General features: G+C 36.4%; 1 protein-coding gene across 2 annotated transcripts in view; it reads left to right on the forward strand.

The window, feature by feature from the left end:
• Window positions 1-10561: 10561 nt before the first annotated feature.
• The window catches only part of LOC115425260 (protein AF-17), a 61365-nt gene continuing 45166 nt past the window's right edge, over window positions 10562-26760 (forward strand). For both annotated transcript variants that reach the window (XM_030142666.1, XM_030142675.1), the window contains exons 1-5: window positions 10562-10901; window positions 18426-18505; window positions 18615-18669; window positions 18811-18920; window positions 23667-23770. In XM_030142666.1, the coding sequence (XP_029998526.1) occupies window positions 10793-10901; window positions 18426-18505; window positions 18615-18669; window positions 18811-18920; window positions 23667-23770 (458 nt within the window). In that variant the 5' untranslated portion in view covers window positions 10562-10792. The remainder of the gene's footprint in view (window positions 10902-18425; window positions 18506-18614; window positions 18670-18810; window positions 18921-23666; window positions 23771-26760) is intronic.

Below are 26760 nucleotides of genomic sequence, written 5' to 3' on the forward strand. Positions count from 1 at the left end.
CTGATGTAGTTTAGGTTGAGTTTCAGCCTCATGTTAAACAGAAACTTTCTTTTCCCTTTGATATAACATCTAATACATGCATATGTTTACATTTCTCTTATGCATCTAAACGTAGCCCTAAAGTGGATCATCAGTAACCTAGTGCATGTTAAGATAAATAGCTAACTGTTTTCATACCAGCCAGTTCAAGCCAATCCAGAAGGTGATGAAGGAAAAGTCTAATTGGATTGGTCTCTTCCAGGATGAAAATTCCCTCATCCATTAGGCACCAACTGCTACCAACTGTTGAGTGGTTTGCTGAGTATGAAAATGATCTGAATCATATGCTGTTGTATTCACAGTTACCAGATCTCACCTCAAATGAACAACTGTGAGAGGTTTTAGAGCGATGTGTTAGACCAGAGGTGTCAAACTCATTTTAGTTCAGGGGCCACATTCCCCCTAATATGATCTCATGTGGGTCGGACCAGTAAAATAATAACAGCGAAAAACGGAAATTTATATTATAATAATGTTTACATCTACAAAGATTCTGTAAAAATCTGAATAATATGAACAACTTGAAATGTCTTAAGAAAAACAAGTGCAATTTGAACAATATTTTGCTTCAGTTTATCAGTTTATTATTTACACATATGTGTTACAACTTACATTCCAATTACAAATACACAAAACATTTAGTAACTGGCACAATATTGGTAAAATTGCATATACTGTACTTCTCTTAAGACATTTTCAGGTTGTTTGTGTTTGTTCAGGTTATTCACATTTTTGTAAGATAGTTTGGTAATGTAAACATTTTCATGTAATTTTACTTTTTTACACTAAGGCAAAGAGAAAATTTTTGCTGTCATTATTTATAAGTTATTATAATAATATTTTACTGGTCTGACCCACTTGAGATCATATTTATCTGTGTGTGGAACCTGAATTAAAATGATTTTAACACCACTGATTGTTAATATCTTCAGTGTAATTTTTGCATTTCACCAATTCATCCCGCAGGCCGGATTGGACCCTTTGATGGGCCGGATTTGGCCCCCGGGCCGCATGTTTGACAGCTGTGTGTTAGACAGTGCTCTCCACCATTATTATCAGAACACCAAATGAAGGGGCTTTTTTTTTTTTTTTAATCTATGGTGTTCATCCTTCAGTTCACACACTGTAGAATCAATGCCAAAGAACACCGACCTTGCTCTGGTCCACCATTTTACACTGACACTTAAAATTATTTTTGTTATTTTAGTCACTTGCCTGTATGCCACAATAAATAACAAAGAGCATGAGTGATAAAAAACAAATTAAGAAAGAATATTGATAGAAAGTGTCATGCCTTTGTTTTGGGATTATGTCCTTATATAATCACAGAATGCTGACAGGACTGTTTCTGGTCTGAATGTAGCTGAATTTCATGTGAATGACTTCTCTTACTCCATTATTCATCTGCTTCTAGAACTTTCATGCTGTATGACAGCAACTGCATGTAGATCAAACTATTTTTTTCTGGTGAACCATTTTTAAAATGACAAACTATCATGTCCCAATTCACAACAGCTGAGTTTTAACAATCTTAAATTTTGAGAGATGTAGTACCTATGACCCAAACATGCTAAAATATACCATAAAACTTCAGGGCATCTTTATTATTTTTTTTACCAACTCTTTCATTGTCCAATCAATGTTGAATAAATGCTTAACAGCCCAATATGTAGACCTACTGAAAATCCAACTGATAAATTCCAATAACAGCAGTTTTTGGGACAAAATTTAAATAAACACTGTTTTAAGTTGTTCAACGGGCAGCCAAGGCTCAGGCGGTCGAGCGGGTCGTCCAATAACTGAAATGTTGGTGATTTGAAATCCCGCTCTGTCCTAGTCATGTGCCATTGTGTCCTTGGGCAAGACACTTCACCCACCTTGCCTCCAGTGAATGTCCGGTAGGGGTCGGAGGGTTTAGCGTGAATTGGGAGCCACACTTCCATCAGCCCTCCCCAGGGCAGCTGTTGCTACAAACGTAGTTTACCACCGCCAGAGTGGGAATGTGAGAGCGAATGAATAATGGATCAATAATGTAAAGCACTTTAGGTGCCTTGAAAAGCGCTATAGAAATCTAATCCATTATTATTATTATTATTATTATTATTATTATTATTAATAATAATAATAATAATAATAAGTTATATATATTTTGTAATAGAATATAAAACTGATTTTTATACATTATTTTTTGTACCTTTTTACCTTCTTTTTACCTCTAGGAGGTTATGTTTTTGCCAGGGTTTGTTTGTTTGTTTGTTTGTTTGTTTGTTTGTTGGTTGGTTGGTTGGTTGGTTGGTTAGTTATCAAGATAACTCAAAAAAGTTATGAATGGATTTTCAGGAAATTTTCAGGAAATGTTGATACTGGCACAAGGAAGAAATGATTAAATTTTGGTGATGATTGGGTGGGGGGGTGGATGGGTGGGTAATCTGCCTTGGCGGAGGTCTACGCTCTCTAAGTGCTTTTCTTGTTTGTTTGTTTGTTTGTTTGTTGGTTGGTTTGTTAGCAAGATAACTCAAAAAGTTATGGACGGATTTTCAGGAAATTTTCAGGAAATGTTGATACTGGCTCAAGGAAGAAATGATTAAATTTTGATGGTGATCGGGGGGGGGGGGGCTGCGCTCTCTAAATGCTTTTCTAGTTTTAACACTTAAATCAGCTAACATCAGCAAGGTAGGAAATTACAAAAAATATTAAATTTAAAAACCTAAAAGAATTGGGACTTTAAGAAAACCCTCTTGGAGCTGTGGTTTATTTAATTATTAAACAGCATTTCTTTAGAAATACTAGTAACAGGAAGTAACTTTTTTAGCACATCTTGGAAAATGGGAAGAAACAATCTCAGCATTTGCTTCTATGACTGACAAATGATGTTAGAAAAACCAGTAACACAATGCTCACCGACTAACAGACTCAAGACGCAAACATTTGAAATGCTAATATGTTTTTATATTTTTAACTCAGTTCCCATTAGGTGACCCAACAAAAATAGACCAAACTAACTCTGAGTCCTAGTCAGACAAAGACAGTTCTAGATAGTTGTTGTATTTTCTTTCATGGGTGTTAAAGTGGATTCTTAGAAAATGATGCACAGTACCTGACAAAGACATATCAAAAGATTTCCTTTTAACCGTAAGCCAGCACAGTAAAAGAATCCGCAATGATGATTTGAATTATTAGTTTCACTTTTATCTCTTTCCTACAGAATGTCTGCTCCACTTATGAGAACTGACTGAGGGTGTGTGGATTTTTTTTTTTTTTTTTTTTCACATATGAAATATCTGTGGACATGCTACTGTGGGATGCTGTTTCTTCCAAGTACATCAAGGGACTTTTGTTACACAAAACATAGAATGACATTACGACTCACTAAGCTACAATTACAGTGCATTTGTGAGTGAATGTGGATGTGATCAGGCCTCGTCACGCCTTTGTGCCTTCAGACCAGAACAGGGTGTTACTGTAGCTTCATCCAGCTGGTAGAACATTATCTGTCCTCCCCATCAGTGCCAGTTCCCTTTTCTTTCTCTCTCTGGGTCTGAAGAGAAGTGACACTTGTGAGGCAAACTGTTATCACAGCTTTGTGTCCATATGCTAGATTAAAAAGCCCAGTCATCCATTTCAGAAGTATAACCACACTAGCTTCTCTTTTTTTTCAGTTATGGTTGATTTCATGGTTCTCTTCTTCTGAGAAGATGATGTTGAGCAAGATTCTTTAAATACAGAAAATTAAGTCACAGCTGAAAAATAAAAATACCTGTAGGAGCAAAGGAATGGGATGTTTAAAAAGCTCTGTCTGTCCAACCTGCTTGTATTTATATGTGTAGGTCTGCAGTCCCATTTCCACCATAAAGACACTCTGGTGGAAAATAGTTTCCTGAGCTCATCAGGACAGTAGTCAGAACCCAAATGAGAGGCCTCTGCTGACATCTGCTGGATAAATCACACTATAGCTGGGGTTCACATGGAAAATGAGGTATCGACTGAGGATCCAAACCCACAAAAACACACCACTGCTTTAACTTCTGTATCTTTCTCACAGCTGAATAATATGGCTGTTATTATTCAATGCATTACAGAAAAGTCCAGTTAGTTTCCTGTCACTGTAAGACTATGTCTGATTAAATTTCACAGCCTTTTCTGAGATTTAAATAATATAAATGAACCATATGAACCATCTCGGACCCTGAGAACCTCAGGGACTGGTCTTCTGCTGGTGCCCAGAGTCAGGACTAAACAGGTGAAGCTGCGTTTCAGTTCTATGCAGCTAAACTCTGGAACAGTCTTCCTGATGATGGGAGACAGAGCTCTACTGTGACAGTGTTTCAGTCCAGGCTGAAAACAGCTGTTCAACTGGGAACAGAACAACTGAAAGGGTTCTATCTGCACTCTTCTTTTTACTTTGTTTTAACTGATTATTATTTATATTTCATTGATTATGTTTTAATTGTAATTGTGTGTTTTTAATCTGTCTCTTCCAGTTTTGGAAAGCACTGTGAATTGCCCTGTGTGTGAATTGTGTTATACAAATAAATCTGCCTTGCCTTGCCATAAATACAACTGCTTCCTTCGTTTAAATTCTAATTATGATGATAACTGTATTTGATTACCGCACTTTTAGGGGAAATGCCTATGTAAAGCTATGCTTTTATGTCAAATATTTGAGTATAGTTTTAATTTATTACAATTTTGATTTTCTATACCTAATATTTGGAACCAATATTCACTTTTAAAGTCTTTGAAAAGGTTCGTTAAGTATCTTTGTGTTATTTATGCAATAAATTATATACATTTTTCAAATTGGATTTTATATTTTTTTGTGTTTTTTGTCCTTTTATGTTTTTATAGTAGGTTAAAGTGAAAAAAATAATAGACAGATGAGATAGACGAAGTTGTGCTGAAAAAAAAAAAGATCCCAAACATGGGTATAGTAAACCTTTGTTTATATAGTATATAAAGGCAAAATCAAAAGTACTGAAAAACAGACAAAATAGGCTCAGACCACTAAGGGTTAATATTTGAATGTTTCTGCAACAGAAGGTACATTGTGCCTATTATTTTTTTTATTTTTTTTTAAATATAACTTGGTTAAATTATTTCAGTGTGTGTATTAGTACTTTTTGAACATTTTGAGCACAATTTCAACAACACTGCAACAATAATGATAACCATGATAATTTTGGTCACAATAACCGTGATATGAAATTTTCATATCGTTACATCCCTACTACAAGATATGATGATTTTATTGTGTACATATAGTTTTTCTAGACATCAAATTACCTAAAATTAGCTGGTATGGTAACAACAACTAATGTTAGATAGCGAGGTAACAGCAGCTTGACAGTTCAGTGAAACTGAGGAAAAAATACAAAAAAATTCTTGTAACCTAAAAGATTCAGGGCTTTTGAGAAAACATTATAGAGTACCAGTTTATTCAAAGAACAATTAAAAGGTAAGGTTATTTTCATGAGATCTAAACATATTTTAATTATAAATAAAAGTAATTGGAAGTACTCACAGTTGCATAGAACAAATTGAGTTTCAGGTATAGATTTGGTAGGAAAACCAATAAAAGATAATGTCAGCTTTGACAAGTGATGGCAAGCCAGGAACACAAATTGTGTACTACATTATGTACGTCACTCCACCATTGAACGACACAATAAAACAAGTGTTCAGAGAACGCAAACCTCCACCAGGCACCCCGAATGGTGTGCATGTGTGGATCGACTATTTCTTTTTAAATTAAACAGTTACGAGGATGTTCCAGACAACAGAAAAAGTTGACTCTTGGTACCAGTCATGTGTACGTCAAATTATATTCAGTTCCAATCAATATTTGTTGAGTTATAATGAAAAATGTGTGGTAAATGGGATTTTCATTGTTAAATGTAAATGTCCACAGAGTCCACATTCCACAGTGGATGTGGACAATTTTGTGCCAGATACAAGCTATTGTTTTAAGCTACGGGTGGATCAAATTGGAGGCTAATTGCAGTCGTTTTTTATTTTTTATGAATTTTCGAAAATTGCTCAATGATGAGCGATAGGAAAGTTGTAGATTTTGTGACCTTGCTGTGACCTTGAACTTTGGCCTACTTGGCCCAAAATTTAATGTGTTGGTCCCAGGGCCTAGGCCTATCTGTGAGTGTAATTTAGTAAAGATGGTTGGAATAGTTTTCCCGTAAAGTTGCCCACAAACAAACACGCAAACAATCAAACACACAAAGCAAAGTGATCACAACACCTTCTGGTGGAGGTAAAAAGATCCATGACCCATTTTGGTTCCCAAAACTTAATTTGGGAAAAACAGCCTTATACAAATCAACTTCAGCAAAAAAATTGCTGTAAAAAGGATGTATTTTAACTGTAATGTCTACATAATGTGCACTGATAATCCAGCAATCAAATGTTTATTACAGACTAAAGCAAAACAATGCATACAATAATACTCAAGTACAACAACAACAACAACAAAAAACCCCAGTTTATAATGCAAATAAATCACGTATAATCCAGAAAAAAGATATGAAGTCTCTATGGCTGGGATTGCAAGTGTGTAGTTCTGAAAAACATTTTATAAAAGCCCAAAATTATAAACTTTTCAGTCATTAAGCCAGCAAATGCATTTTTATATGACTGTTCTTTGAACACTTTAAAAGTGAAAAGTGCAAAAAAAAAAAAAAAAAATGGTTTCGACCAGCTCTATATGTAAAGTGTCATGAGATAACTTTTGTTATGACTTGGCACTATATAAATAAATTTGATTTGATTTGAATGTAATCCTTATACTACACTGTGATAACTTTGAGCAAATGGATGTCTGTCAGTCCTGGTCTCATCTACAGCCCATGGGCCTGGATCTGTCCTTCACTATGGTTCTCCCCAAGGTTTCTCTTCTCCCAATGGGTTTTTGGAGTTTTTCCGTGCCAAGAAGGAAGGTCTAAGGATGGGGAACGCCCAAGACATTAATCCATTTGCTTCATCGACTGTTTACCTAACAAATTATTTGACTGTGGCTTATTTTCATATTCAACGAATTCTGTAAAGCCCTGTGAGGAGACCTTGTAGTGATATTGAGCTTTACAAATAAAATTAAATTGAACTTTCACAGCTGATAATTGCAATACAAATGTAGTTTAATGTTGATAGCAAAAACAAAATATTTCCTTCTTTCATCTTGTTGAATAAGAACTTATTTTTGCACTCAAATCAATCAAATAATTAATGAATCATAATCATATCTCCGAGCCTATTATAACCTATTTGATAATGAGGCTATAAAGTGTGTGAAATCTTTATTCAAACCAGCTGCATTGATTTCATGAATTTTAACATCATATCAAATAATTGCTTTTCCAAGTGTCTCTGAGAATCGTCCAAGAAATAAATCCTCATTTAGACAGCAGTTCATAAAGATAAGAATTGACTTCATTAAAAGTCGATTCTTAAAAAATATACAAAAAACAACGTGCAGAAAGAAAGGCAGGAACATTCAGTGAAAACATAACAAAGAATCAGGTATTTGTGTGACTTGTTCTGTACATACATACATGTATACATACATATTATTTACATATTTACATTTACATTTATGCATTTGGCAGATGCTTTTTTCCAAAGCAACTTACAGGGGAAAACTAAAATAAATAAATAAATAAATAAATAAATAAATAAAATAAAATAAAATACAAGAATAGATTAAAGGCATAAAGTAGCTGTACAATTAAAAACAGTGTTGTACAGAAGATTAAAAAGGAAAATTATTGACTAAAAATACATGAATAGATTAAGAAGACATAAAAACAACTGTACAATTAAAACAGTGAAATAAAAATACCAAGTAAAACAACAGAATAAACATAATAATACATTTAAAATGGAATGTTTGAAGGTGCTAGGACATTGCTATTTACATCATAACTGCACAAAATGAAGTTACAGAAAAACTAAATAAATCAGTGTAGATCAAAAACAGACAAATAGGCCAGTGGTATTGAAACAGGTGAAAGATCTACGGCTGAGGATGTTCTTCCTGTTTTTATCTCAGACGCTGGCTGGTGAAACAGCGTGTAATGTTGCTCTGTTGTTCTATATGAAACCTATAGATGGCGCTGTTACAACAAATTACGAAGAAGCCCAGAGCAGTCAGAGGTTTGGAGCGATTGATCCACATGTTTTACCAAATCTGACTCACAATATATTAATGAAAACAGATGTGTACCAAGGCAGTCTACATTTGTCATGTAGATATAAATGTATTAATTAATGTGCGAGTCAGACGTGAACGGTGAACGGAGGCGGTTTTTGCCCTGGAAACTACTCACAGCTGTTGTACCGAATTCTACTCCCTGCCGAAAACTGCCCCCCCCTTCCTAAATCAGCCATGCAGAGGACAATGTGCACCAAATTCACCCTGTCACAACTTTTTCTCCTTTCTGACTGCAGGGTATGAAATTAATTGTGAATTATTCAACCTCTTAACACCATCATAGTTGTTTAGCAATTAAGTAATGAATAATATTGTAAGATATTGCAGTTATGTTTTTTGTTTTATTTTATTTTATTTTTATTTTTATTTTTTTTAAAATCTGGTTAATATTAAAGAATGTGCAAACTGTAAGGCACAGGTGTCAAACATACGGCCCGGGGGCCAAAACCAGCCCGCCAAAGGGTCCAATCCTTTGGATGAATTTGTGAAATGCAAAAATGACACTCAAGATATTGACAGTCAATCCTTATATATAATGAATGAATGAATATTTTAGTTCAGTTATGTACAAAACACATACATATTAAAAACAAACATAAAATTAACACAATTGTTAACTGAAAAAGGAAGAAGCTGAAGCCAGAGGCTTATTTCTGCTTCTCCTATTCCCATCCTTACTCCAACTCCACACCTGAAGTTGCAGCAGATTAAACTTATACACAAATTATTCTACATTCAGTTTCTTAAGTCACTTTGAAATCATATTACTTTCATAGCCCTTGAGAATTTGACAAATTAAAGCTTTTGTGAAACTCGACAGCGAGCTACACAATTTCACTTCATCCTTCAGTTTGTTCCGTAATTTGACACCAATAACAGAAACACAGTGATATTTAACGTTTGTTCTTACTTTACATGTTTCATACACAAACATCCCTCTTAAATTATAATTCCCTTCTCTTAACTTAAAAATTTTCTGAATACAAACAGGAAGATTTTTCCTTTTAGCACGAAACATAAATTCCATTGTTTTTAAATATACAATATCAAAAAAATGTTAGTAAACCAGATTCTACAAAAAGTGGATTACTTGATTGGAGATAACCAGCTTTATTTATGACTCTAATAGCTTTTTTTGGAGTTTAATTATCGGGTCTGTATTAGTTTTATACACATTGCCCCATATTTCCACACAGTATGACATATATGGCATTATAAAGCCCTACATTAGTCTCAAGTCAGCCAGATCTAGAATAGAATAGAATAGAATAGAATAGAATAGAATAGAATAGAATAGGCTTTCTATTCTATTCTATTCTATTCTATTCTATTCTATTCTATTCTATTCTATTCTATTCTATTCTATTTCAGTAAAATACTACCATAAAAACCTACAATTAATGACAATTCCAAAATTTCCCTCTGTTTTAGTGTAAAAAAGTGAAATTACATGAAGATGTGTAAATTTACAAACTAGCCTTTCACAAAAAATATGAAAAACTAGAAATGTCCTAAGAGAAGTAAATGCAATATTATCAATATTCTGGCAGTTACTAAAATATTTTGTGTATTTTGCAGATCTGTTGTGATATGTAAGCAGTAATGCACATTTACAAATGATAAGCAGAGGCAAAATATAGTTAAAATTGCACTTATTTTTCTTAATAAATTTCAGTTGTTTCATGGTTGTTCGTGTTATTCCCATTTTTAAAAGGACAGTTTATAGATGTAAATGTTTCCATAATATAATTTTACTTTTTTCACTATAAAACACATTGAAATGTTTGGCGTTGGCATTATTTATATATTATGTTATTAATTTACTGGTCTGGCCCACTTCAGATCATATTGGCAAGATATGGCCCCTGAACTAAAATGAGTTTGACACCCCTGCTGTAAGGTATATAAAACTTTCTAAAGTTAAATCTTAGACACACAACACACAAAATATATAACAATAAAAACAGAAACCGCGGCTGGGGGATGCAGTTTTCGGCAGGGAGCAGAATTCGGCACCTGGTACTGCCGAAAACTGCATCCCTTATTCCAATAAGCTTGCGAAGTTACAGGAGTGAAATGACTTTGGCAGCTGACATTTGGAGCTCTTCTGGTGTGACAGGGTGAATTTGGTGCACTTTGTCCTCTTCGTGGCTGATTTAGGAAGGGTGGGGGAGCAGTTTTCGGCAGCTGCTCCGTGATGCAGTTTTCGACAGGGAGCAGAATTCGGCACAACAGCTAACAGCAGTACCCTTTGCTATGACTTCCAACCCAGAGGATCGGATTTGCGCATGCGCAACGCATCGGCTCTATGGGGACGGGGAGGACATCACGGAAAAAACGTAGCAGCAGCAGCAGCAGCACCACAAACCCCCCCACGCCGAGATTTCCATTCTCCGCTTGTGTAAAATAACTGACGAAAGCAGCCGACGACTATGCCCGGTGCGGCGTTAAAGTGCGGGACGACCACTTGACAGGCCTGGGCGGAGGTCTGAGCCGTTTACCGGGGCGGAGGAATACAGTTCTTCATATGGGAGCAGCATGCGGGAAATGGTCGGAGGTTGCTGCGTGTGTTCAGACGAGCGAGGCTGGGCAGAGAATCCGCTGGTTTACTGTGATGGACACGGCTGCAGCGTCGCCGTTCACCAAGGTAACATTAGCTGCCGTTAGCCCGGGGTTTTAGCGGACGGTCTGCGGCGGCCGAAGGTACCGGTAGGGCTGTCGGTGTAGAGGTAGGTCAGTCCGCGTGTGTACGTGCGCGTGCTGCTGTATATGTGGGAGGGGTAGGTGGGCAGGCGTGCTGTTTGTTGATTAAACACACTGGGCCGGTGTCACGGAGCCCGGATGGCGCCTCCAGATGCCGCTCCAGGTTACGTGAGTCGGTGTGTCGGTGTGTGTGTTCCCGGCCCCGTTCGGGTTCACGACACACTGCAAAGAGGCGTGATTTTAGCGACCGAGAGCCCCGGCAGAGGCCCGCTCCGGACACGGTTTACTCACTAGTCAGTGTCCCCATGCTTTGTTTGACTTAAATGCGTCTAAAACTGGGAGCAGTGGTATGGAAGTACATCTGTGTCATCAGGTTTTGAATTAGAAAAAACAGTCAATTTCTAGCACTGATTTTTTTTTTTTGCACTGAAATTAAGTATCTGCATTTTTTTGCACTGAAATTAAGTTTTAGATTTTTTTTTTTGCCTTGAAATTAAGTATCTGATTTTTGTTTTACACTGAAACTAAGTATTTGATTTTTTTTTTTTGCACTGAAATTAAGTTTCAGATTTTTTTTTGCACTGAAATTAAGTTTCAGATTTTTTTTGGTACTGAAATTAAGTATCTGAATTTTTTTTGTTCTGAAATCAAGTTTCTATTTTTTTTTCACTGGAATTAAGTATCTGATTTTTTTTTGCACTGAATTTAAATATCTGACTTTTTTTCTGCACTGAAATTCAGTATCTGAATTTTTTTTTTTTGTACTGAAATTAAGTTTCTAATTTTTTTCACTTGAATTAAGTATCTTATTTTTTTTGCACTGAAATTAAGTATCTGTTTTTGTTTTTTTTTTTTGCACTGGAATTAAGTATCTGCATTTTTTTTGCACTGAAATTAAGTTTTAGATTTTTTTTTTGCCTTGAAATTAAGTATCTGATTTTTGTTTTACACTGAAACTAAGTATTTGATTTTTTTTTTTTGCACTGAAATTAAGTTTCAGATTTTTTTTTGTACTGAAATTAAGTATCTGATTTTTTTTGCACTGAAATTAAGTATCTGAATTTTTTTTGTTCTGAAATCAAGTTTCAATTTTTTTTTCACTGGAATTAAGTATCTGATTTTTTTTTGCACTGAAATTAAATATCTGACTTTTTTCTGCACTGAAATTCAGTATCTGAATTTTTTTTTTGTTCTGAAATTAAGTTTCTAATTTTTTTCACTTGAATTAAGTATCTTATTTTTTTTGCACTGAAATTAAGTATCTGTTTTTGTTTTTTTTTTTGCACTGGAATTAAGTATCTGCATTTTTTTTGCACTGAAATTAAGTTTTAGATTTTTTTTTTGCCTTGAAATTAAGTATCTGATTTTTGTTTTACACTGAAACTAAGTATTTGATTTTTTTTTTTTGCACTGAAATTAAGTTTCAGATTTTTTTTTGTACTGAAATTAAGTATCTGATTTTTTTTGCACTGAAATTAAGTATCTGAATTTTTTTTGTTCTGAAATCAAGTTTCAATTTTTTTTTCACTGGAATTAAGTATCTGATTTTTTTTTGCACTGAAATTAAATATCTGACTTTTTTCTGCACTGAAATTCAGTATCTGAATTTTTTTTTTGTTCTGAAATTAAGTTTCTAATTTTTTTCACTTGAATTAAGTATCTTATTTTTTTTGCACTGAAATTAAGTATCTGATTTTTTTTGCACTGAAATTAAGTATCTGAATTTTTTTTTGTTCTGAAATCAAGTTTCTATTTTTTTTTTCACTGGAATTAAGTATCTGATTTTTTTTTGCACTGAAATTCAGTATCTGAAATTTTTTTTTTGTACTGAAATTAAGTTTCTAATTTTTTTCACTTGAATTAAGTATCTTATTTTTTTTGCACTGAAATTAAGTATCTGTTTTTGTTTTTTTTTTTTTGCACTGGAATTAAGTATCGGAATTTTTTTGCACTGAAATTAAGTATCTGCATATTTTTTTGCACTGAAATTAAGTATCTGATTTTTTTTTTGGCACTGAAAGTAAGTATCTGATTTTTTTTTTTGCACTGAAAGTAAGTATCTGATTTTTTTTTTTTGCACTGAAAGTAAGTATCTGAATTTTTTTTCTCTGAAATTAAGTATCTGTTTTTTTTTGGGGGGGGGGTTTGCACTGGAATTAAGTATCTGAATTTTTTTTTTGCACCGAAATTAAGTGTCTGATTTTTTTTTTGCACTGAAATTAAGTATCTGAATTTTTTTTTGTACTGAAATTAAGTATCTGATTTTTTTTTTTTTTTTTTTGCACTGAATTAAGTATCTGAATTTTTTTTGCACTGAAATTAAGTATCTGAATTTTTTTTTGGCATTGAAATTAAGTGTCTGATTTTTATTTTTTATTTTTTTGCACTGAAATTAAGTATCTGAATTTTATTTTTTGCACTGAAATTAAGTATTGGAATTTTTTGTCTCTCAATTTTACTATGTTCATAAATTTAGAAGAAAAAAAAATCAGATCCAAAAAAATTCAGATGCAAAAAATTTCAGAGGCAAAAAAATCAGAAGCAAAAAATTCAGATGCAAAAAAAATTCAGAAGCAAAAAAATTCAGAGGCAAAAAAATTCTGAAGTAAAAAAATCAGAAGCACAAAATTCAGATGCAAAAAATTCCGATCACACATCCGGGACACAGAGGATAAGCAATGATTCTATCTCAAGTCGAACCGCCAGCCAGCCAGTCCAGTTACGTTAGGTTGGTCATGTGATGCTGAAAAAATTCAGATACTTAATTTTATAATTCAGTGGCTTTTATAATTCAAAATCTGATGAGACAGATTTACTTCCATACAGTGGGATTTCTCGGAGCGTTTTGTGAATAAAAAAGCCCTGAAGGTTGAAGCATCTGTGCGTGCTTTGGGTAGATTTGGTGCCTGTCTGTCTGTCTCCACTGCCTCTGAACTGACCATGGTCAGTGTTGAAGATGACCACAGGACAGTCCACTACAGCAGATACTACAGGACCACAAGGACCTCCGCCAAGGCCAATAATCCACTCCTCTTCTGCTCCCCATTGTGGTCTACGTTGTCCTCCTTTTTGTCACTTGGTGCCACTGCTTAATTTGGCTGTTACCATGGTGACAGGGGTCTAAACTCCATGATCTCTCTAGGGAAATGAGAATTTTATCTATATGCCAAAGCAGGGGTGTCAAACTCATTTTAGTTCAGGGGTCACATTCAGCTAAATTTGATCGGAAGTGGGCAGAACCAATAAAATAATAACATAATAATATATAAATAATGTCAACTCCAAACTTTTCTCTGTTTTAGAGCGAAAAAAGTAAATTTACATTATGAAAAGGTTTACATGTATAAACTATCCTTTCAAAAGATGTGACTAATATGAAGAAACTGAAAAAATAAGTGTAATTTTAACAATATTATGCCTCAGTTTATCATTTACACATGTACATTATAACTTACAGATCACAGTGGATCTACAAACACACAAAACATTTAGTAACAGGCAGAATATTATTAAAATTGTACTTACTTCTCTTAAGACATTTCAGGTTGTTCCTATTTGTTCAGATTATTCACATTTTTTTGCAAAATTATTAATTGCTTTAGTGTAAATACATCAAAATATTTACATTTACTAAGAGAAAAATTTGGAGTTGTCATTATTTATATGTTATTATGATAGTATTTTGATGGTCCTGCCCACTTGAGATTAAATTGGTGTGAATGTGGAACCTGAACTAAAAAGATTGTTAATATCTTAGTGTAATTTTTGCATTTCACAAATTCATCCCACGGGCCAGATTTGGCCCCTGGGCCACATGTGTGACACCTGTGTGCTAAAGGAAACTCAATTGTCCTTTTTAATCATGTAAGTTATAATAATAATAGTTAGTTCATTATTTACAAAATAGTCATAGCAGCAAGTAGAGCTGCAGCTATTGATGGTTTTTGTAACTGATTAATCGATTGATTATTTTCTTCCATGTGATTAAACCATTTCTTTAATAGGTGGGAAAAAATGTTTAAAATACAAAAACGACAAACAACTTGTCCTTTATTCCAGAACCAACTGAAACAACAACGACAAAAGGATATATGAAAAAGGATATAGAAAAAATATTCACATAGAAATAACAATAACAACTGTACAAAATGAAATATAGAAATATCTATAGATATAAGGAACAAACAAGTCTAGTTACATCTACAAACAATATGTGCACTGCAGTCTTAAACATATTTGTATCCAACTTACTAACAACTTAAGATGGAACTAACTTACAACTTAAAAAATAAAGACAAATATTTTTAATGTTTGTGTGAAAGTTTAAAAGTTTAAAGGAGTAAGTGATGGTTCCAATGATAAAATGTGAGCTTATAGACATTTTCTGCCTTTTTGTTTCCTTCTTCTCTGAGCTACACTCCATGGTGATTGTGTTGATCCTGGCATCATGTGCGTCACAATAACTGTCCATGTGAGAAATTTTTTAAAATTGATTTGAGTCTATTAATCGATTAATCATTTCAGCTCTCATACATAGTTACTCAAGTCAGAGCAGGTCAAGTAGCAAGTCTATGTGCAATTGACTGAAGTGTTACACGGTCTGATAGATTATGCATCTGATGGGTCTTCTCCAAAGTCCTTGGCCCGTGAACATTTAGCTATCTTACCACAATGTTCCATGAAAATCAGTGTGGTAGTTTTTGTGTAGCCACGCTTATAAACAGATGACCCAGCGCTCGTCCTGTCCTCTGAATGATACATTCTGTATTAGATTAATAACTATAACACATATACTACACTGAAAAAAAAATATGAATGTAACACTTTTGTTTTTGCTCTAATTTTTCATGAGCTGAACTCAAAGATCTAAAACTTTTTGTATGTAAACAAAAGGCCTATTTCTCTCAACCATTGTTCACAAATCTGTCTAAATCTAGGTTAGTGAGCACTTCTCCTTTGCGCAGATAATCCATCTACCTCACAGGTGTGGCATATCAAGATGCTGATTAGACAGCATGATTATTGCACAGGTGTGCCTTTGGCTGGCCACAATAAAAGGCCACTCTTAAAATGTGCAGTTTTACAAGGTTATTAAAAAAGAATGAACCAAATTCATTATGCAATATTTTAATTAGGAAAAGCAATAGTAAACTCCAGCCACGTCACAAGTATTCTACTCACAATCAACTTTTATTTCCTGTTTTAAAAGTGTTCAATGTGGCCACCACCTGCAGCACAGACAACATCAGTGCGATAAGAGAATTCCTCCCAAATGAGTATCAGCATATCAAGATCCACTGAGTTGATCGCTGCTGTTTTTCGATGTTTAAGGTCATCAAGGTTAGTGGGTAGCGGTGGAACATAAACATGATCTTTTACGTATCCCCACAAGAAAAAAGTGACACACGGTGAGGTCTGGGGATCTCGTAGGCCAAGCAGAAAGATTTGCTGAGGACTCGCCATTCTGAGGGTAAACAAACAAATGAATGTTGCCGGAGGAATGACGCGACTACAGTGCTCCTGTGGCAGCCATTCAAAACTTAGAAAACTCTTCTTTCAGATGGTCACTGACTCATTCCATGACGATGCTTGAGAACTGAAGCAATGCGTCATGAAATGGGTTCATTCTTTTTGAATAACCCTGTACTGTATTGGGGGGGGGGGGGGGGGGGGGGGTCCAGGAGGGTCAGAAAACCAGTCAGTATCCAGTGTGACCACCATTTGCCTCACGCAGTGCAACACATCTCCTTCGCATAGAGTTGGTCAGCTTCCCTGATGAGTTTCCCTGAGACAGTGTCTGACAGTTTGTGCAGAACTTCTTTGGTTATGCAGACTGACTGTTGCAGCAGCTGTCCAGGTGGCTGGTCTCAGACCATCTTTGAGGTGAAGATGCTGGATGTGGAAGTCCGTGCCTGGTGTGGTTACATGTGTTCTGTGGTTGTGAGGCTGGTGGATGTACTGCCACATTCTCTGAAACGTCTTTGGAGACAGCTTATGATAGAGAAATGAACATTCAATTCATGGGCTTCAGCTCTGGTAGACATTCCTGTAGTCACCATGCCAACTGCACGCTCTCTCAAAACTTGGAACATCTGTGGCATTGTGCTGTGTGATAAAACTGCACATTTTAGAGTGGCCTTTTATTGTGGCCAGCCTAAGGCACACCTGTGCAATTATCATGCTGTCTAATCAGCATCTTGATATGCCACACCAGTGAGGTGGATGGATTATCTGCACAAAGGAGAAGTGCTCACTAACACAGATTTAGACAGATTTGAGAACAGTATTTGAGAGAAATAGGCCTTTTGTGAACACAGAAAAAGTCTTAGATCTTTGAGTTCAGCTCATGAAAAATGGGAACAAAAACAAAAGTGTTGCATTTATATTTTTGTTCAGTGTAATTTCTCTCTCTATTATATGTGCAAGTTTGTGTACAAATGAGATCTATAGGACTGTATTGCCAGACAGTCCTCTTTACTGTCTGTTCCTGAAATATTGTCCAAAGGATTTTGCTTTCATTTTTCAAGCTAAGGATTGAAGGACAGAAGGTGTTAAGTATAGCACAGGTTTCAAAGCCCCTTGAGTCAAATTTGTTATTTTTGGCTGTGTAAATCTTGAGCAATCAGAAAATCTCTGAGCAGAGCTTGGTAATATCATCAAAAATGTTGTCTTGATCCTCCCTCAAAAAAAGAAATCAACAGTCAATATCTATAATTATCATAGTAAATGTAACTCTTTAACGGCAAGTTTAAAAGCTGTTTTTTGACGTTAGTGTAAATTTAAGGAACTAAAATTATTCTTAAAGACATAAATAGGGGAAATCACTGTAAAATGGATAACAAGATTGAAATGCTCTAAATGCAAATTAGCACTATGGCAAAAGTGACATAAGACTCAAACATATGCAAAATACGCACCATTTTAAACTATCTAAAAAATGTAACATTATGACAGTGACATGGAAGTGCAATGGCACTGAAAACGTAGCATAACAGGGGAACAGAAACTAACGCAACAAAAGCAAAGAAAACGTAACAATTTGAAAACCATAGGAAAGATATCACAATATGACAAAAATGTAAAAGATGTAAGAAAACAAAAGGAATGCAAAAACCATACCTTTGTTTTGATTTGGTTTTTATACTTGTTTATTTTGATTTAACTCAGAGTACATAAATCAAAAATAAAATGAAGTAAGTTGAGTTCAATTTGAGGTCTTATTCAATGAGCTGAAAACATTGACATATTTTGTAGACATTTTATGTGACAGTGAAATTCAACTTGAAGAGAACTGAAAAAATGTTAATCGTCTAGATGACGTTTCTCATTATAAAAAGTCATACTGCAATAAACATAATGATGTAAAAAATTCCTCCCAGTAAAGGAGGTAGAAAGGAAAAGTAATCAGTGCAGTATGTCTGATGTGAGGCATTTGTTAATTTGTGTGTGTTGTGTTTGTGTGTCCCAGCATGCTATGGCATCGTCCAGGTGCCCACCGGCCCTTGGTTCTGTCGGAAGTGTGAGTCACAGGAGAGGGCAGCGCGTGTGGTGAGTGTGCAAACGACAACAACCCTGTGACGCATGCATCCGTTCCTGCTCCTATTCGTTTTGAAAAATCCTAAAAACCCATGTACTGTTTTGTCTCATCCTGTCCCAGAGGTGTGAGCTGTGCCCCCACAAAGATGGAGCCCTCAAGAGGACAGACAGCGGAGGCAAGTACTTTAAGCCTTTTTTCCCATGGTGCCCCTCCACGACTCCCCTCCTTCGAGAGTGACCACCTCTTTGCCTGAAATAGAATCTCAGCTGTGACTTTTCCATTTGATTCATTGATCTTCCACTCCACTCTGAAACAGGCTGGGCCCACGTTGTGTGTGCGCTGTACATCCCTGAGGTGCAGTTTGCCAACGTCCTCACTATGGAGCCCATTATCCTGCAGTACGTCCCACATGAGAGATACATCAAGGTACTGACACACGGGACTGGCCAACACTTAGTCTGAGACTAAAATTACTTATGCCTCAGCAGCAACACATAAACGCCAATAAGCTGTACATGGAATGCAGTCAGTCTGCTGCAACGTCAGTGTGCTCAGAGTGTAGGGATGGGAATCGATAAGAATTTAACGATTCCAATTCCATTATTGATTTTGCTTATCAGTCTGATTCCTTATCAATTCTCTTATCGATTCTCATTGGGTGAGGGAATGAAAGAGTACAAACGGGTGTGTTTGCATTAACTGTCTTGTACATTTCCATCTCTGCACAGAAAATATACCATGTACAGTAAGTACAAATAATAATAACAGATGACGCCAGGCCCTGCTTTGGGGGGGGGGGGGGTGCAGTAAAAGTGAAACTTAAGACGCTAATTTACTAATTTACTAATTCCTCTATTGCTGCATGTCCACAATGTGAAACCAGTTCGGCTCGGCCCGTCTCCTGTTGTTGTGCACCTCATTTCCTTTCCCCTACCTTCAGAAACTTGTATTTGAGGGGGTACAGCGTTTGTTGCCCACACCGGAATCGGAACTGGGCCCGGCGTTCACTCTGCTGCTACATTCGCAAGTGACGCTAAGTAGCATATCAGATACGTGACATTCCTGTAAATGAATCGCATGCTGTGGACAAATGTTTGAACATATTGGAGGGATTCCACCCTTTTGAAAAAAATGGAAGCTTTACAAGTGTTACAAGTGGACCTGGTGTCGTCTTTTTAGACCGTTTCTGCCTCAACACCATGTGTGCTGACCAAAACAATGCAACGTACGCGTGACGTCATAGCGCATGCGCAACAAAGGCGGAATCGATAAGCAGAATCGTTAAGCAAGCAGGCAAACGATTCCAAGGAATTGAGCTACTGGGATCCGGTTCTCAAAAAGAACCGGTTCTCGATTCCCATCCTATCAGACTGTCAGCAGTATTAAAGCATACATCCATTTGCATATCCATATACTTATTTATTTCATTTAACCTTTATTTAACCAGGTTGGTCCATTGAGACAGGAGATCTCTTTTTCAAGGGAGACCTGGCCAAGACAGCAGCGATACGGTCACATAATTACAGTTTACAATAATAAAAGCATTTGCAAACACAGGAAAAAGATGTGTGTGTACAGTGAACTTCTAGTGGTGAGGGTGGGGATTGCAACCAACTGAATACCAGCCCCATCCTCCCCTACAGTAGCTGCAAGTCTTTGGTTGGAGGTTGGGCTTTTTAGTTGAGGGTCTATTAAGTCAGGTTAACACTGACAGACTGAAGAGTTTGTGCAAGAAATTTTGAAGAAATCTCCTGTCATTGTTCAGTAAATCAATCTAGTATGCACCTTTGAAATAGCCCTAATTTATAAATAACAGGAATTCAATGTGTTTAGGTGGAGTAGGCTCTCATTTTTTTCCTCTTGTCTTATGACTGTAGTGCGAACAACAGGACATCAGTCTTTTAACAATATAAGGGCATCATTTTGTTTTACAGAAAACACCATTTTTTTTGTATCAGTCAGACCAATCTCACAGTGACAAACCCTTCAGAATAGAAAAAAATATAGCAGGTTTTCCAGCAATAATATTTTTGAGAAATCATGATGTAACACAGCACCAACTCATGCTGGAAAAAGTCTTGTTTCTGAGCTAACCAGCATCACTTCATCCTGGTGTTTCTCCTGCACTGGAAAAAATCAAAATCTTACCAAGTGTATTTTTCTCATTTCTAGTCTAAATATCTCATCACACTTAAAATAAGACATAATCACCTAAAGAGTAACTTTTCAGTGAGCTATAAGAACAATAGATCTGGAAAATCTGATTTTAAGAAATCCCATCAGGATCATTTTCACTTCTTCCACTGGCGGGTTTTTTGCTTGAATTAAGCTAAAAAATCTTGAATTCAGATTAGATTTAGAAATAAGCATGTCTACAGATGTATGAACGCTTAAAATAAGAAATTAACTCTTAAAACAAGATAAATTATCGAACATTTCTAAATCTTAAGTTTTGTTGTTTTTTTTTTATCTTGGTATGAACCAAATAATTTGCAGTGTACTGTACAGACCCACAGATGTTTAAAGGAAATGTGGGAGTTTAAAGCCATAGATGAAAAGAATAAAGCATATAGAGGGGCCTACGAAGAAAGTCACCATAATTCACAAAAATCACATGATGATGAATAGGATAAAGAACAAATTAGTCGACTGGCAGGAGGTAGTTAACCTTTTAAACTCTTAGGCTCCAATGTAACCCTAACCTTATAATGTGTCGCTGTTACCTGCTTGTTTCAACTAATGTAGTTAAGGTTGTTCCAACCATATACTAAACACAAACTAGATGTTCTCTTTCAGAAAGCCTAATACATACACTGATCTTCCTCTGTTCTGAAACTAAAGGTAATTTAGACAATTTTAGGGGTTCTGTGAAAAGAGAGGATGTTAACATATTAAGTCATTCACAAGTAAAATGTTTTTAAGCTCAGTTTAGAGCAAACATTGGCAGGGAGACGAGCTGAAAACTTCTAATATATATCATTTTCAGAGTAACAATGAGTACTCAAGTTTTAGTTGCAGGCTTTTCAGTCTTTTTTGTTGCTGAATACACCAAGTAACCACTTAAAATATGAATGAAAACAGCAATAGTGAGTTATTTACCACAGCTGCATTTGAAGTATTTATGAAATGATAAAAACCTAAAAATAAATAAATAAATGAAAAGGGTCGAGAATTGCTCTTGTCTATTCTTAGAGCCGTTCTGTTGTTTGGAAGACTTAGTTTCACCACAAATAAGAAAAAGAGACCAGACAATGGAGACAGGGTTGCTGAATGTGCTTTGTGGCCAGTGAACTCTAACTGTAAAAAGTGAGAAAAACATAATGTTCTAAAACCAACTTCTGGTAATTTGACAAACTGAATCATTTGCAACACCATCAGTTTGAGTTGAGTTCACACCACTGCCACATCCTAAAACAGTTTCATCATGTCAGGAGTCTGAACTGGGCTTTACATCAATTTATAATGAGGAGATGGAAAAAAGAAACCATTCTGAGATTGGAAAAACACAATTCTAATTTGTTTTGAGTTCATAGTGATAAAATTCTGCATTAATTGATGATGAAAATATCCAAATTTATACTGAAAATCATTACATTATGTTACATACAGAAACCAATGTCAGGTTTCCTTGTCATGTACAATAAATGGACAAGAATTATTTAGGCCAGAGATGGCTTGCCAGACGTTCATGCTGCATTCCAGCTGATGTAATACAAAGATAACGGGACCTCACACAGAGCTTTAGCTTGCAGAACAAGAGCAGCTACAGAAAGCAGGCTGGACACATCCATCACTATTAACTCAGTCATGTTCAGACTCTACCAAACGGAATGGTTCGACCAATGCCTGCCCTTTCTCTTAGCGTAAAGTGAATCATATAAGCACGAATTGGTTCCATCTTTGTTATCCATCAGCTATCTTTTAGCCTTTTTTTTTTTGTTCTTTTTGCCTTTTTGCTGTGTGCATTTAAGCCTTTGATAGTCTGCAATGTGTACAGCAGGAAAAAGGTGAGCAGCATTCAGCAGCGTGAGCCTTTTAAAGCAGTGCACATTACAAAGAAATCAATATTTGCATGGGCTGGTTGGAGTGAGCGGCCAGTGTGTGTGTGTGTGTGCGTGCCTGCATATAAATGTCCACATGTGACGGTATGAGCGCCTGGTTTCATATTACTGTGTCAGCTACAGTAAATTGCATGCAGCTTTGCCCCGTCAGAGCCATTCATCCAGACTTTGCCGCCTGCATTCCTAGACGGCGTTACAATGGACAACAAAAACCTGAGAAGCCACTCTTCCCTTTGACACGCTCAGCACAGTTATGTCTCGGGCCTTTCATTACTTAGCTGACATCCTCTGAGAGTAACGAGAGCAGAGTAGGATGTGGAAAGTAGAGGAAACAGAGTGGGCCTGGGCGAAAAAGGTAAAGAGCCTGCTGTTCCTTTGTCCCGCACCTGTTGCTAGGCCTCTTCTGCCCCCTTCACCCCTACCCTAGCAGTCAGCCCAGCTCACTGGGGAATCGTTGTGCAAGAAGTACAAAAGCTGTGTGTGTGTGTTTGTCTGTTTGTGTGCACAGTTACATGTCAGACCGATGCAGGTTTCACACAGGATCACAGTATTCCAGCCTTGAAAAAAAAAGTATGTATTTCAAAGCCTTGGCTACACTTGACCAGTCCTTTGTGAGTGCTCTCGTATTTTACAGTTGATCGTCCCACCACTAAATCAAAAAGAGATGACAGGGACTGCAGTTTTCAACAAGGGCAGAAGGAAAATACCATTTTAGTAGCATTGGGTTAGAAAGCCTAAACTGAAAAGCTCTCTGTTTGAAAGAAGCACATCACCAGCTGTATACATGATTTTTCTGAACCCCAGCAAACATCTGGTCAGCAGTTTTGCACTACAAAAGAGCAAGCGAGAACACGCCATCTGTTGTCCCGACAAGAAAAAGTTCCTAATCATTTGTAGCTGGACTCAGTTTATCTTTCCAGCACTGCAATCAGAAGGGTTTATTTTAGTTGCCAAACAATATCAACATATGAGTTTGTCTTTCTAGCAGCAGTGTAACACATGGAATTGGACCTGTCATACTCTAAAGACCACTAAATAACAATAATAATAATTATAAAAATGAGCTGCCTCTTAATAGAAATAAATGATTTGTGTTGTTCTTTGATTCCAGACGTGTTATATCTGTGAGGACCATGGAAGGGAGAGCAAGGCAGCCTGTGGAGCCTGCATGACCTGCAACAGACAAGGATGCAGACAGGCTTTCCATGTCACCTGGTAGGTGTAGAAAGCTACATGGAAGTGTTTGGTTGCATGAGAGGTGTGTCACCAAAACCATAAGATGCTTCAGACCAGGGAAACCAAATATTCCGATGTCTTTGTGCATGTATACCTTTTAATATGATTGATTGCGTTCTTTTGCCTCAGCGTAAAACAACTAACCTCATAGAAAATGGAAGTGACGTTGTCAAACGTGGGCGGAAATCTACAGGGCTACCATCATTACGTACATACACACGTACTCTGAAATAAATCCAATAATGGACTTAAACAGTTAAATCAGGGTTTTCGATTACTGTATTTCTGAAGTGCATGTGGAAGCAACAGGTCTTATTATTACAATTATATGATTGCTAACAATTGTCAGATTTTTATTGTTATGTAAACAGGCTGTGTTAGAAATGAACAGTCTGAGGACATGTTTCCACTACGTGGTACTGGCTGGACTCGGCCTTTTTGTGTTTCCATTCTGTAAAAGAACCTGGAATCTGGTACCCGGTACTATTTCTTTAGTACTTCCTCGGCCGAGGTTCTAAAATGGGTGAAGAGATACTCAATTGTGACATGTAAACACTGCAGACCACTGATTGGTCAGAGAGTTGTCTCTGCATCATTGTGCCATCAATGTGTGACCTGCCATTTAAAAAAAAAAAACAGATTCAGAAGTTTATAGTAAATATACGGGTAGGCTATTCCATGATGACAGCCCGCCAAACGACACCGTGGTCGGTCGAGGAAGTTCAGACATTTCTGTCTTTGGTTGCCGATGAAAAGATTCCACATGAGTTTGACGGGGCAACACGCAATGAGCGAGTTTATCAGCAACTCTCTGAGCAGACGTCACAAAAGTTATGTGCAGCGTCGCTATGGCGACCAGGCACTCTAAAGTCAGTAGTATCTTATAATGGAAACGGTGTCCAGGAATAGTATCTGGTACATGAGTCAAGTTGAGTGGATGCATTGCAGTGGCATTAGAGTATTTATGCATCTGCCTTGTATGGTCCAGACTTTGGGACTTTGCAGTTTGATCCAAACCCAGTTTGTGGCTCTGAAACCTTGGCCAGACCATGGTTCAGACCAAATCAGTGGTCTCTTGTCTGACCAAAGGATGTCTTCTCAGCCTGGATCAAACTGAATAGTTCATTAACGTGTGAAAACACTTTTTGAGTTATTTGGACTTTTGGACCAAATACATATTCTGTACAGAGTCATTTAAGGCTGTCTTTATCAATGAACAAAGTGGGAATAACTGAAGAGGTGTGAAGAGAATTAAGCTGAATTTACACCATTGACTTGGATAGTCACCATGAACTGAATGTGCAAGTCAATGTGATAAATGCTTAAATAAATGAACTAATGAGGAACTGTACATCAAACTAACCATAGATGGGAGTCATCTGTACTTTTATGATTTTACATTCATTCAAGTCAGTGATTGCAGTTGAGAGGTCCAATATCAGGGGCGCTTTTGGAACCACCTTTGGTTTGTATATTTGTTCTGTCTCTAGTACTTACTTTCTCAGCTCTAGAAGACCATTGAGTAACATAAGAGATTTAAGTCTACATGATTGTCGTGCTGCAGTTTAATTTAAAAAAAGGTTGTTGAAACCATATAAACAATATACCATTTTGTGGCATGTCTCCGTTCACACTAATATTAGATCATTGACACACAACGAAACATAGCTGCAAACACAGTGCCCGCCAACTCGTACAGAAGTAACCAACTAAACGACATTCTATAAACAATCCTATAAACATTATGGATAGAAACGGTATAACACATTGGATGTATGTAGCTGTCGGGGGGTCGGACCCTCAGCGACTCCCCAGGACTGAAAGGTCTGAAAAATGCCTTTTAGTACGAGTAGGACAAAGTGTCACAGAATAACCCTCAGCTGCCCTCACCATCCTGCAAAAGCTGCAGCATGGCTCTCAGAGGAGGATTTTCAGAAATGAATTATTTATGATAAAATATTGACTGGGGTTTCTGCTGAAATGTTTCAGCAGGATTTGAGTAACCTAGAAGGACTTTTTTGTGGAGCAGTGGTTCAGGATTCTGTGAAAGTAGAGCCACAGAACTGATTACTGAAGATGCAAATACATGTAAATAGCAGGTAGTGTTACAACCAACCAGGCTACCACTGAACTGATGGATGCATTTATTTTACTACATCAGTGTTTGGGCTGGGCAGTGCAGTCCATATAGCCCAGTAGTTCCCAACCTTTTTTGGCTTGTGACCCCATTTTAACATCACAAATTTCTGGCGACCCCAAACATTCAAAACGGAGACTTTTTTTTTTTTTTTTGCTGAAATTAATTTGTTTTTGATCATGTAATAGTTTGCTATACTGTGTTGCAAATAAATGTTAATCTTAGACTACATTTAGTCTTTATAATGTATATTATTATGGACGAAGGCAGAAAAGCCAGGTGTAGATTACTGCACAAAGTGAGAATTTTATTTTCCTTGGTCAGGATATGTACAGTCAGTCCAGCTTGGATTTACAAGGCTGACAGTTAATGCTGAACAAACAAGAACTCAAACTATGAATTATGAAAGAGCTGCAGCATCTGAAACTGACCACAATGAACATTTGACAGATAAACAGAACCACAGTTCTTCAGTTACAGCTTCAGAGTTTGTCATGTCTTCTATGTATTGGGATTGTCTCTGTCAAGTCACCATATATTTTTTATTAGTAAGGTTTTTTTTTTTTTGATCAATTATTAGAAATTTCAGGCGACCCCATTTGAATAACAGGTGACCCCACACGGGGTCCTGACCCCAAGGTTGAAAAACACTGATATAGCCCTACAAAAAAGTGTTATGTCAGTTGTATTAATAATTATCAGAAATGTAAAATCTGTTCTCTCTCAAGTGCTTGTCCTTTTTTCCTATATTTTTTTGTCGCTTGGTCTCCTTGTATATTAATGCTTTGTTAGGGTAACATGGGCCCATAGATGTTGATTGAGGTGGGATATG

Source organism: Sphaeramia orbicularis, chromosome 1 (genome assembly GCF_902148855.1).
Source record: "Sphaeramia orbicularis chromosome 1, fSphaOr1.1, whole genome shotgun sequence".
NCBI classification, from domain to species: Eukaryota; Metazoa; Chordata; class Actinopteri; order Kurtiformes; family Apogonidae; genus Sphaeramia; species Sphaeramia orbicularis.